Source organism: Anoplopoma fimbria, chromosome 6 (assembly GCF_027596085.1).
Source record: "Anoplopoma fimbria isolate UVic2021 breed Golden Eagle Sablefish chromosome 6, Afim_UVic_2022, whole genome shotgun sequence".
NCBI classification, from domain to species: domain Eukaryota; kingdom Metazoa; phylum Chordata; class Actinopteri; order Perciformes; family Anoplopomatidae; genus Anoplopoma; species Anoplopoma fimbria.
This window is the reverse complement of record NC_072454.1, coordinates 16,054,353-16,065,963: the sequence shown is the minus strand read 5'-3', so window position 1 is coordinate 16,065,963 and position 11,611 is coordinate 16,054,353. Positions and strand designations below refer to the sequence as shown.

General features: G+C 41.8%; 2 protein-coding genes across 3 annotated transcripts; one reads left to right on the top strand and one right to left on the bottom strand.

Annotated features, from left to right (window-relative positions):
* The first annotated feature begins 2,557 nt into the window (after positions 1-2,557).
* erlec1 (endoplasmic reticulum lectin 1) lies at positions 2,558-7,265 on the top strand. Of its 2 annotated transcripts, none has more exons than XM_054600422.1 (14): positions 2,558-2,883; positions 3,021-3,125; positions 3,634-3,714; positions 3,916-3,993; positions 4,081-4,141; positions 4,245-4,291; positions 4,400-4,623; positions 4,769-4,910; positions 5,002-5,164; positions 5,249-5,307; positions 5,729-5,853; positions 5,948-6,025; positions 6,166-6,241; positions 6,684-7,265. In XM_054600422.1, exons 1-14 carry the CDS (start codon positions 2,743-2,745, stop codon positions 6,753-6,755), a joined length of 1,452 nt encoding a protein of 483 aa, XP_054456397.1. In that variant the 5' UTR covers positions 2,558-2,742; the 3' UTR covers positions 6,756-7,265. The 2 variants fall into 2 exon arrangements, with proteins under 2 accessions (XP_054456397.1, XP_054456396.1); XM_054600421.1 differs by having other exon boundaries at positions 4,078-4,141.
* A 2,099-nt stretch (positions 7,266-9,364) lies between these two features.
* Positions 9,365-11,008, bottom strand: gpr75 (G protein-coupled receptor 75). Its single transcript, XM_054600844.1, has one exon. It carries the CDS (start codon positions 11,006-11,008, stop codon positions 9,365-9,367), a length of 1,644 nt encoding a protein of 547 aa, XP_054456819.1.
* Between the last annotated feature and the right edge of the window lie 603 nt (positions 11,009-11,611).

Below are 11,611 nucleotides of genomic sequence, written 5' to 3'. Positions count from 1 at the left end.
CTTTCATTCTAATGAGGTGTATGACATCTTGTTAAGAGTTTGATGAGAGGATCATTACCACTCTCTTTTCTGTATGATAAAAAATGCATCAGCATCCATTCATCTATAGTTTATCATAATGTGGGGGGGGGGAAACAAGGCTAGCTCTATCCAAGGGTAAAATAATTAGTCTACTCAGCTCATTAATTAATGTCACACCTCTATAATACAACAACAGAAGTGTTAAAACAACAATTTACTCTTTAACAGCGCCACCCTAGCTGTGTCCACTCTTTTTGTTAAGCTAAGCTACAACCTGCAGGCTGCCGGCTACAGCTTCAAATTTGTCATACAGAGATGAAAGTGGTTGGATCTTCCCTAAGTCTCTGCAAATAATTGAAGTGTAGGCCTATATTCAGAAATGTTGAACAAATGCTTTAACAAGAAATTCTCAAAGCATGGTCCACTCACTAGCTTATTCTAGAGCTTTTAACAGCATTTCTTGGTGTTCCTCGTCAGATAGAGTTTGCTCAGTTATCACGTCACCTGACAATTGAGCAAACTAAACTCCATCTGCTATGGAAGACTGTGAGATGCTGCTGAAAGCTCCAGAATAAGCTAGTAAGTGCATCTAAAACTAGTTTCCAAGATAGAAAAGTAATTGTATCTGTAGAATACGACAGAAATATGATCACTCCCACCTATGTTGTCCATCAGATAAAGAGAAATACAAGAACAGACATAAACAAAACAGCTCTCAATACATCATGATTCAATAACAAAATAAAATAAAACAGTTCCCATATAAATTAAATAAATCCACCAGGCTATCTATCATAAAGACAGTCAGTATAAATATAAGTATTTGTATAAATCACAGTTTGTATGGCACAAATATTGCAAGGTAATAGTGCACACTTAGATTCACCTTCATGTGTCGTGTGTACACATAAGAGACGGGTGTGAGTAGAAGCTGTATGTGTGTAAGCAGAGGGGAGGGGTTGTAGAGGATGGATGGTCTAGTGGGATGTTCTCTTGCTTGTATCCTACCCTGTTCCCCCTTATCCCTTTCTCCTTCTAATCCTCTCACTCTTTGTTTCAAAATCTCCGTTAAAATCTCTCTCCTGTCTCTCCCCGCCTGTGCTGCGCATTCTCATATCAACAGCTCCACCAACAGGTGGGAAAATGCCCATCTCAGGTTTAAGCTCCATCGGTGCATGGCGCTCTCCACATTTACCCCTGAAAGTGAAATGAGACACCACATATTTTCAAGGTCCATGCTTTAAATTTCTTGTTAACTGAGAGGCTGTTTCCATGCGAACTGGGGGGAGAATAATTTATTGTCATTCAACTCACAGCACTGCTGAATCAACAGAGTCAAGGGATAAAAGAGTAAGGACATTGCACATTGGCACAAAGCTGATCTCGTCGTTGCCTGCATATAATTCAACTAACATAATATCCAGGTAATGCTCCGTAAATCAGCTGTTCAGCAGAATCTATCATACTCTTTATGTTCATACTGCCTTGCATGGAATCCTTATAATAATAACACACTAAAACATCAGCTCTGTGTTTTCAGCACACACGCTGACACAATTAAACTTCCAAATCCATCCACTGGGAGGCAGAGATGAGGCAATCTGCCTTTGTTTTGTGCCCTTATAATCTGTGAAGCTCTCTCAAACCTTTCAAAAGTTTTCAAAAGTAGCCAACTGCTTTAGGCGAGATGTGGTCTGCGTTCGATAATAGCTGTATGAGTATTATTCTCAGCACAAAAGGCTGTGGTAGGGGTTAGCAAGACACTGGTAACATTGTGTTTCACTGTATACTCTACTCTATACAAGAGAAGTAAATGTGCCTTTTAAAGATCTCGGAAATATTGACATTACTGACATTCTTTTGATGGGCTAGAGGAGGGCTTTATATATTTATATTTATGTATATGTATATATATTGAATAATTACATAATATAGTATATTTTAAAAAAATGGCGTTAAAATGTCTTAATATGAAATGCCATAAACATGTCATAGGAAATGCCATTGTATAGTTTGCCATAAAAAATAGTGCACCATAAAAATTGTCAAATTTCATAAAAATAACATAGTATATAGTATAGTAAACCATGAAAATAAGTTTAATGAAATCTTAAGTAAAGAGGAAAAAATGTAACCCCTAAGTATGGTTTACATTTTGTCCTTCCTTATCAGTTGCAAGTACCTTCATCATTTCAAGTGTTGATAGTAAAAAGGTATGTTATTTTCATGTTCAAAAATGCCAGAGTAGTTTGTTGTAAAATTGTCATAGTATAGTATGTCTAAAAATGACACAAAAATGATATAATATAGGATTCCATAAGAATGACATACTATACTATGTCTTTTTTTTTACTTACTATATTGTGACATTTTTTCTAAATATTATCCCATGACTTATTTTGATACACTAGACTGTGAAATTTTGTTAAAAACTTTCTTCAACATACTGTTAACGATATAACAAACTACGGCCACCAGAGGGCGCTGCTGTTATTTAAGCCCCGCGCAGAGGCGGAACACGACGTGGCAAGTAAACAGTTCACTTCCTGTATCTGGTGCCGTATTGACATCCGTCTCACTCAGTCCCATCTTACTACTGTCAAATCCAGACTTTGTAGGCGCGTTTATTTCATCACTCGGCCCCGCTGTCGGTGTGAGGTGAGCCGGCTGTTATCTTACACCAGGGGCGGGCTGTGGGAGTCGAGCAGCCGGACAGCAGGCATGATGGTCGGGCTGCCGATGGTGTTCCTTGCGGGGTTGCTGGAGGTCTGCTGCGGCGTCTCGGCAAACAGAGGGGGGTATCCCTCTTTCACAGACGAAGTCCCTTTCAAAATCACCTGGCCAGGCGCTGAATTCACGCTGGTATGTGTCCTCCATCACTAACACTGTTACTGTCGACTGTGTAACGTTGGCTGTGAAGCGAGCGTGCAACATGTTCAGTTATTCCTTCATACCCCACGTTGCTTTTCAATCAACGCGTGTTTGTCTGTGGATTTCAGCCAGTTACAGGGGTACTTTACAAAGAAGATGACTTTGTTATCATGACAACAACAGAGAAGGAGAAGTATAAATGTCTCCTGCCTTCCCTGACATCTGGAGATGAGGTAAGCAGTTAAACTTGAATCACTCTGCTCTGATCTTCAGTTGTGTAGACTAGCCCATATCTTCCATTGAATTAGTTGCAGTTTGTGTCATGTTTATCTTTGGTCATCATTCATATGTGGGATTTCTTTGCTGATAGGCAATGCAGAAACAGTTATAGCATGACAATGTATTTGTAAATAAAAAGTAAAAAAGGATTTCCTGGGGCAAGCAACAATAACTCTCATAAGATCTGACCGGTTTTAAACACTCCCCTGTTAGACTATATTATCTAAGCTATTCATTTCAGGGTGGAAACAAACGTGAGCAGGTGAAACTCAGATTTAGATCCTAAATTTTCAATTAAAGGAGATGTGACTGTCATAACATGATCTGCATTATATGCATTAAGATTCCACATCTGATGTTGTTTTGTTGTTGTTTTCTTTTTTAGTACTCTTGTGTTCTCTGACACGCTGCCTTGTCTCCCTAACTCTAAATGCCTTTGTTTGCTGTCTTTTGTTGACTCAGGATGACGATAAGGACTACAGTGGGCCCAGTCCTGGTGAGCTGCTGGAGCCACTATTCAAACGAAGCAGCTGCTCCTACAGGGTGAGACTTCTCAAGTTTGACTTTTATTTCAACATAATTTCCCTACTGCTGTCACCAGAGAGACTGAAACTGAGTTGAGATGGAGTTCACACTTCATTAGCAGAGCATGACGAAAGATTTGACCTGATTGTTTCTGCTTCCTGAGGGTGTTTGGTGAATTAAATAACTCTTAACTTGCTCTTGGTTTGGCAAAAATTTCAGATTGAGTCATACTGGACATATGAAGTATGCCATGGAAAGCATATAAGACAGTACCATGAAGAGAAGGAGACTGGCCAGGTCAGTGTTTGTAGCGGGTAAAGTCATTTTCAGATGACATCATGAGTGCACTATGCATTAAGGTAATCATGTGTTTTTCCAAAGAAGATTAGTGTTCAAGAGTACTTCTTGGGGAATATGGCACAGAAGAGCCAGTCAACAGAGACAGGTGAGTTAATTTGTGAATGTACTCAAACTATGTTATATTTTTTTACGTTTAGTATATTAGTCTTTGCCTTATTTTGCTAATGCTAAATTATAATTATTTTCAGATAAAGTTGAAGAGGCAGAAAAGGTCAAATCAGCAGATGAAATTGAAGTAGGTATATTAATGAAACTGCGATAACCAACCATATTTGCCTGGCTGTCAATACTCACATTTAGTTGTATCCTTTCTGTTTCCTTCACTCTTTCCACTGGTGTCCAGGTGCCCACTAAGAACATAGAAGGTCAGCTGACTCCCTTCTTCTCGCTGGAGATGGGAAATGGGACTCCTTGTGTGCTGAAACAGAACGACGCTCGCTCAACGTCTGTGCTGTACGTCTGTCACCCAGAGGCCAAGCATGAGATCCTTTCTGTCGCTGAGGTCACTACCTGTGAATATGAGGTGGTGGTGTTGACACCGCTGCTTTGCGCACACCCAAAATACAGGTAGATCTGTCAAAATGTAAATATCATGCTCAAAGGAATATACGACTTGGTAGTAGAAGTATGTGTTTGTCCTGTGTGTTGGGGCTCTACTGAAATGCATTTTCCTAATCAAACGGTTTCTAAACTTGACATTAATTCCTTGCAGGTTCAAGTCCTCCCCGGTGAACGCCATCTTCTGCCAGGCTCTGGCAGGCTCCCCTTTGCGGCCTCTGCGGCTCACTCAGCTGGATAAGGAGCAAGAGGAGCAGCTTAAGCCGCCTTTCAGCGCCACCTCTGGGACCAGAGAGGTGAGACATGCACAGAAATGACAAGAGGGGAAACTTGGGGACTGAGTGTACCAACGACGCCTGACTCATGTGTATCTTTGGCGTGTTACAGGAGGCGACGCCACCAGTGAGAGAGGAGGCCTTCACCTCCACTCACAAACCCATGACTGTTGGAGGCCAGTCTCAGGTCACTGTCGGCACCACTCACATCTCTCGTTTGACGGACGACCAGCTAATCAAGGAGTTCCTTAGTGGCTCGTACTGTCTGCATGGGGTGAGCCATGTTATAATACATCACATAAACAGTGTTTTAGTAAATAATTCAGTGACATATAATCATCTTAATGTGTGTGTTCCAGGGGTAGGGTGGTGGAAATATGAATTCTGCTACGGCAAGCATGTCCATCAGTACCATGAGGTAAAGGTTTTTCCCCTTGCTTGTGTGAGTTTGTCTGTGTGGAAGCAAATCTACTTCTGATATCAATTTTAGCTGTTAAAAAGTACGGTATGAAATGTTTCAAAAAAAGTTTCTGGAAGCATAAGGGGTTGTCTGCAAATTGCTTGTTTTGTTGGACCAGCACCTAAAGCTATGCAGATTATTTCATAAAGCAACAAAATGTTGCAAATTCTCACAATTTGAGAAGCTAGAACTAGGGAACTTTTGCAATCTCTGCTTGAAAACTGATTATACGGTTCTCAAAATAGGTGGCGATTCCTTTCCTGCTAATTGATTTATCAAGTAATGTTTCAGCTGTACTTCAACAATGTAAAAGTTAGTTAATTGTTTGGTACATTAGGTTTCACTTTTACAGTGATGGAAATTATTCTTGTTGCCCCAGGATAAAGAGCAAGGAAAGAACACCGTGGTGGTCGGGAACTGGAATGCCATGGAGCACAACGAGTGGGCCAAGAAGAACGTTGCCCGATCCTACCAGCTCAAAGATGATGGAGTGCAGAAAGTCAAGTAGGCCATTCATATTTTGAAGCCTTAACTGGATGCAAAGTAAACTAAGATTGTTGTTGATTCATATCGTATACATTTTTCTGCTTCTTGACAGGTTGGTTTCCCACTTTTATGGCCACGGGGATGTGTGTGATCTGACAGGGAGGCCCAGACAGGTCATTGTAAAGCTCAAGTGAGTGAACAGTCATGGGGGGCGGGAAAGAAAACCAAAGCACCGGTTCAGTGTCACTGCCATGGGTCAACACATGAGTAAGACAATCCCCCGATGTTTCCCAGTTGAGTCACTCCTCTCATTTCTCTTCTCTCTGTCAGATGTAAGGAGTCTGAGTCTCCCCATGCTGTCACTGTCTACATGCTGGAGCCTCAGACTTGTCAGTACATCCTTGGGGTAAGTTGTTAGCCCTTACTTAGAGACTTAAATAAAAGGAAAGCCCTACAAAAATCTTTTTAATATATAATGCAACACTAGTGGGGTGTGTTTAGATTTTTATTTTTTTTTGTCGTTTGAGATATTTTCTTCAAATAATTATTCTGCTTCTCTCCATGGAAACCCTTCAACGCATTATTCAGATGATATGGTTAGAAATGTTGGCTAAAACTTTGCCATCACAAGAACAGCTAATTGTAGTGGTATTGGTGTCATATTGAACCTGTTTTCCTTATATTTCTCCTCACGAAAGTTATTTCTCGAATATATAACACAAAACTATCAGCTCTCTGTAGGTATTGGCCTATTAATTGTCTTTAGTCTTTTTCCTGCTCAATTTTATATTCTAGGTCAGCCTTGATGGTTCGAGATGATTTACGTCTATTTTTTTTTTTCTCACTAGGTTGAGTCTCCGGTCATATGCAGGATTCTTGACACTGCTGATGAACGTGGACTTCTGTCAATCTCCAGTTAAATTATCAAAGATCATATGATGGCAACAGCACACTAAGGACAAGGAGAGGACGGACAGAGACAGATGCACTTGAAGAGAAAGAACATTGATCATAAAGAAGAAGCCTGTTTGGTGGAGGAAGAAAGATGCCCATGACACTGCGCTAAAAGCCCAAATCAAGGTTAAACTGTGGTTGAACTTGATGCTGAGGCTGGACTTCCCTTAGCCTATAGAAGCACAGCCTCAGACCATGCCCTGATCTGTGCTATGGGCAATGCTACATCCAGCAGGGGCTAGCTCAGACATTGTGATAACACATTGAATTGGTGCTGACGCCTCCCTCCACAAGGCAGTGGGTTTATTGCCTGCACACCATATCTATGCTTCACTTTGTGTTGATTAATTGCAAGCAAAGGAGTTCTGTATCAGGGGATAAGTTAACATCAGGGGAATCACAATATTCATGGTGGTTTTATTTTTCGTGTGTGTGTGTGTGTGTGTGTGTGTGTGTGTGTGTGTGTGTGTGTGTGTGTGTGTGTGTGTGTGTGTGTGTGTGTGTGTGTGTGTGTGTGTGTGTGTGTGTGTGTGTGTGTGTGTGTGTGTGTGTGTGTGTGTGTGTGTGTGTGTGTGTGTGTGTGTGTGTGTGTGTGTGTGTGTGTGTGTGTGTGTGTGTGTGTGTGTGTGTGTGATAATTAGCTGCTTGACTGTGGCACTTGTAGATAAACACAAGTGTGAAAGTGTTTTGCAGCAGTGAGAATGTGGATTGTGTTCATTTACAGGATGAGTGAGTGTAACTTATGCATTAGATGCTGTGGAATTGTAAAAAAAAAAAAAAAAAAAAAAAAAAAAAAAGTGAATGGTTGCCTACCATTTCTTTTAAGTTTGTTGGATGTACAGAATGTCTCTTGGTTTGAGGTATTCTGTGGTTTTATGAAAATGCACACTGGAATCCTGATCAATGCTGTATCACAGGGATACAATGTCAATGCATTTGCAGCAAAGAATAAAACTAAGACATGGAATCTCATTTATAGTGTTGTATTACTGAAGAGGAAAAAAGTATTTGACTTGACTGAGAAATATAAGATACATGTGGCAATAAATGTCTTCTTAATAAGTATGTATGGCTGTCGAGTTAGTTGTCATCGCCTCTACAATGACAACTAACTCTTTTTCTTATTTTTTTATTAAGTGACCAAATTTTCTAACCATGGCATCTGAATATCACCTAAAAAGAATGTGTAAAATAATAACTAACTAATTCCCCTCCTGGAAAGAACAAAGTATTTGATTCCTCCTTTGAAGGACACCTATTGTAGTAAATTGCCATGGTACAGCAAAGGCCACTAGAGGGTGCTGATGTTGAGCATGTATAATTTATTTTTCCACTGGACCTGTAAAAGAACTAAGACGGTTTAAGGTAAATTCCACAAAAAGTGGAGGACAGTAACCACTGCAGTTATTTGTATTCCTGATCTCAGTTATTTTTATTTAAAAAAAACAGCAGACATGAATATATCATATAAGATACAGCATTTGTTTTGAGACAAAATGCCGTTTCAAACTGATTTGTTGCTCTTAGTTATCACCGCATTATAGTTCTAAGATAACCCAAGCATGTTGCTTTCACAATATAAACATGAGCACAATGACAGGTGTTTAGCTCCTGTCATGGCTGCCAATAATAAAACTAGGGCTGCAAGTAAGGATTTCTTTTTATTATTATTAAATTATCAGCATTATTTCCTTAATTCATTGTTTTGTCTTAAAATATATCAGGAAATAGGGAAAATATATTTTTCAAGAGGCAAATGTGTCATCTTCAAAATGTTCCTGTCAGATCTACAGCAAAATCAAAGATAAGTGTATTATGATATGCGACAAAGCAAAGCGTCAAATTTGAAAAGCGGGAACCAGCAAAAGCTTGACATTTTTTGAAAATTAAACGAGTAATCAATTATCAAAATTTGCAGAGAGCATTTCTGTCAATCGACTCATTGATTGTTTTAAGTTCTAGTTAAAAAAAGTGAAAGCTGAGATCTACTGTTCTTGCCAAACATTTATTGTGTTGAAAAGTGTATGAGGTTCACAAATACATTTCTCTTAAGAAGCAAAAGTTCATCAAAGTAGCAACCACATGCCATCGACAGCCACGTGTGGGCCTGTGCAGGGATTCACAGCAGCCCGACACTACGGCAGCTTATATCAGTGCTCAGCAACTTCAGCCAGAGAGCAAACAGCAGTGATCTAGCAACTGCAGTCTTTGGCTGCAATGAAAACCTACAGAGTATCAGGTTATAATGGCACATGCGTGCGCAACACAGGGGCAGATTAATGTGAAAATGCAGTATCTGTAAAGAAAAATAAGTCAATTAAATAACAGTATTTAACTTTTGGAACAGACACATTCATAACAAATCTATTGCTTGTTTTTTAGTTTCATGGCAAGGATTATAATACTGGTTCTTTAGTTTTTCAATCAAGAAAACGTAACTTGTATTTTCAATGTAGTATTCCAAACACATCAAATGGGCTGTTTTGGTGTTCCTCTTCTGATTCACATTTGATTTAAAGCCACAGAGAGATAGTCCACACCTTTTCTAATTCGCAGCAGCTTTTCAGGTCTTCTATTAGACTGAGGGAATGGGAATCTGATGCACTGAGGTGCTTTCAAAGTCTTGCAGTGCGTCTTGGTGAGTGTGGTAGTGCATGGCTACATAAGACTTGGCAAAGGCAAATGTCTGAGAGCTGACAGGTTGCAGGCTGGTTGGGGAGCTGGGTCCTGCAGAGGGACTGCTGTTGTATATACTATAGTAGGGCTCAATGCGGGTGTTGATAGGTGTAGAGGTGCTCGGGGGGCGAGGTTTGCGTGCACCCATGGCCCTTGGACTACCAGCACAATCCCTGGAGTGACTGGGCCCGCAGGCCTGGTCAACCAGCCTCCTCTGTGGCTTGGGTGACAGTACATAGGCTGAGTTGGTCTCATGATGGGAGGATTTATTGCGATTGACTTCCAGGCTGCCCTTCCCCATCGCATGCAACCGAGTCTTTTGCTTGCAACAGAGAAATCCCAGTGCCGCCCACTGGATACACCATAGTACGCGGCGGCGGAGGCCTGCGCTGTTGCGCGAGTACACAAAGGGATTGATGCCCGACTTGAGAAAAATGAGCACAAAGCCGCATAGTTCAAACTGGTAGTGTGCAAAGTTGCTTTCTGGTGTCAAAACATCCTGTGCCAGGGAAACTCCCATTGGCAGGCAGCAAAGCAGCACAGAGAACACTATGACCACACAGGTGACAACTGCCTTAGAGTCTTTGGCTGTGGCCAGGTTGACCGTAGACACCAGCTGACAGCAGGTGGCTCCTTGGGCAGCACCTGGAACCAGAGGCTGGCTGGTCTTGTTGACATAAGAGTGCGTCTGAACTTGGTGCAGTTTGTTGTAAGTCCGGTTATGGTACAGAGACGGGTCTTGAACAGCACACTGCATGCTCTCAAAGCCTGCTGCAATGAGAGGTGGCGGGGGCGGAGGGCATGTGGCATCTACAGTGATGACAGGACATTTCCTCACTTGTGCATTCTTCCTCAGTGTCTGAGCAATCATCATATAGGACACTGACACCACGGCCACACAAAAGGCAAAGTCTGCCAGGTAGACGTACAACACCACCCTGGCCTGTCCACCTCCAAGGCCAAAGTGGGGCAAGCAGGGTCCATCTCTACGTGGGTACGCTCGCATGGTGAGGAGGGCAGCCATGGTGAAGCTGGAGGTCCACAGCAGGGCAGTGAGGGCCAGCGTGCAGGGGAAGGAGGCGGTACGGTTGGGCTGCTGCCCCAAGACCATGCGCAGTCTATGCAAAGCAATGACAGCGACCGTCTCCAGGGACATGATGATGAAGCCCGAGCTGGTCAGGTGGAAGGCGAAGCAGAAACTCTTCGACACGCCGTCCCCTCCACCCGCATCCAGGAAGAGCACCAGTGCAAACATGGGAGCGGTCACACAACAAATGAACAAGTCACAGAAGGACAAGTTGAGGATCATGAAGTCAAAGTTGGTGCGGAACTTGCGGAACACTGGGTCAAAAAAGGACAGGAACACCACAAGGTTGCCATAGGAGCCCAGGCAGAAGATGAAGATGAGGAGGAGAGAGCAAAAGGTCAAGGTAGCAGTGTGGATCACAGCCCAACTTGATGGTGTCTGTGTGCCCAGGGTGCCATTGAAGTTCTGCTGTCTTGGCACATCCACCAGGTCTGATGGTGTAACAGAGGTGTTCATTGTATTATTAACAATTTATAAGGATCCCACGGTCTTCAATGTCAGCATTATTCCTCTTTATGGAAGGAGTACATGATGATCACAGTAGCTGCTGCTTGCTGCCACCTTGGGGGATTGCTACGGAAGGATACAAAGTCATATATTAGCTATATTGTGCAGTAGATCACATTTTTTAGACATTCATGATTAACAGATTTAATACACTCATGATTGATGTAAGGGAGCCATTCATAGTTCATTTCCGATTGACTATAAATATGTACATTCCTTAATTAGCTGTGATACACTGGGGTACATGTTAGACACAAGCTACAGTGGGCTATTAACTATGCACCTCTGCATTTGGCCAATTATACCTTACCCCCACCCCCCCTCTCCTCCCAACACACACACACACACACACACACACACACACACACATAGCGTCTGCTGAAATCCAGAGGAAATATGTGTACATCACTGTATTCCTAATGTATCTAGATTTCATGCCGTTAAATGGCTTGGATGATCAAAACGATGAGAAAAACTCACTTACCATCTGTAATCGATCGTACGTCCATTATCAACATCATTTGATAAAGCCCATCTTGGTTTTAAAGCAAT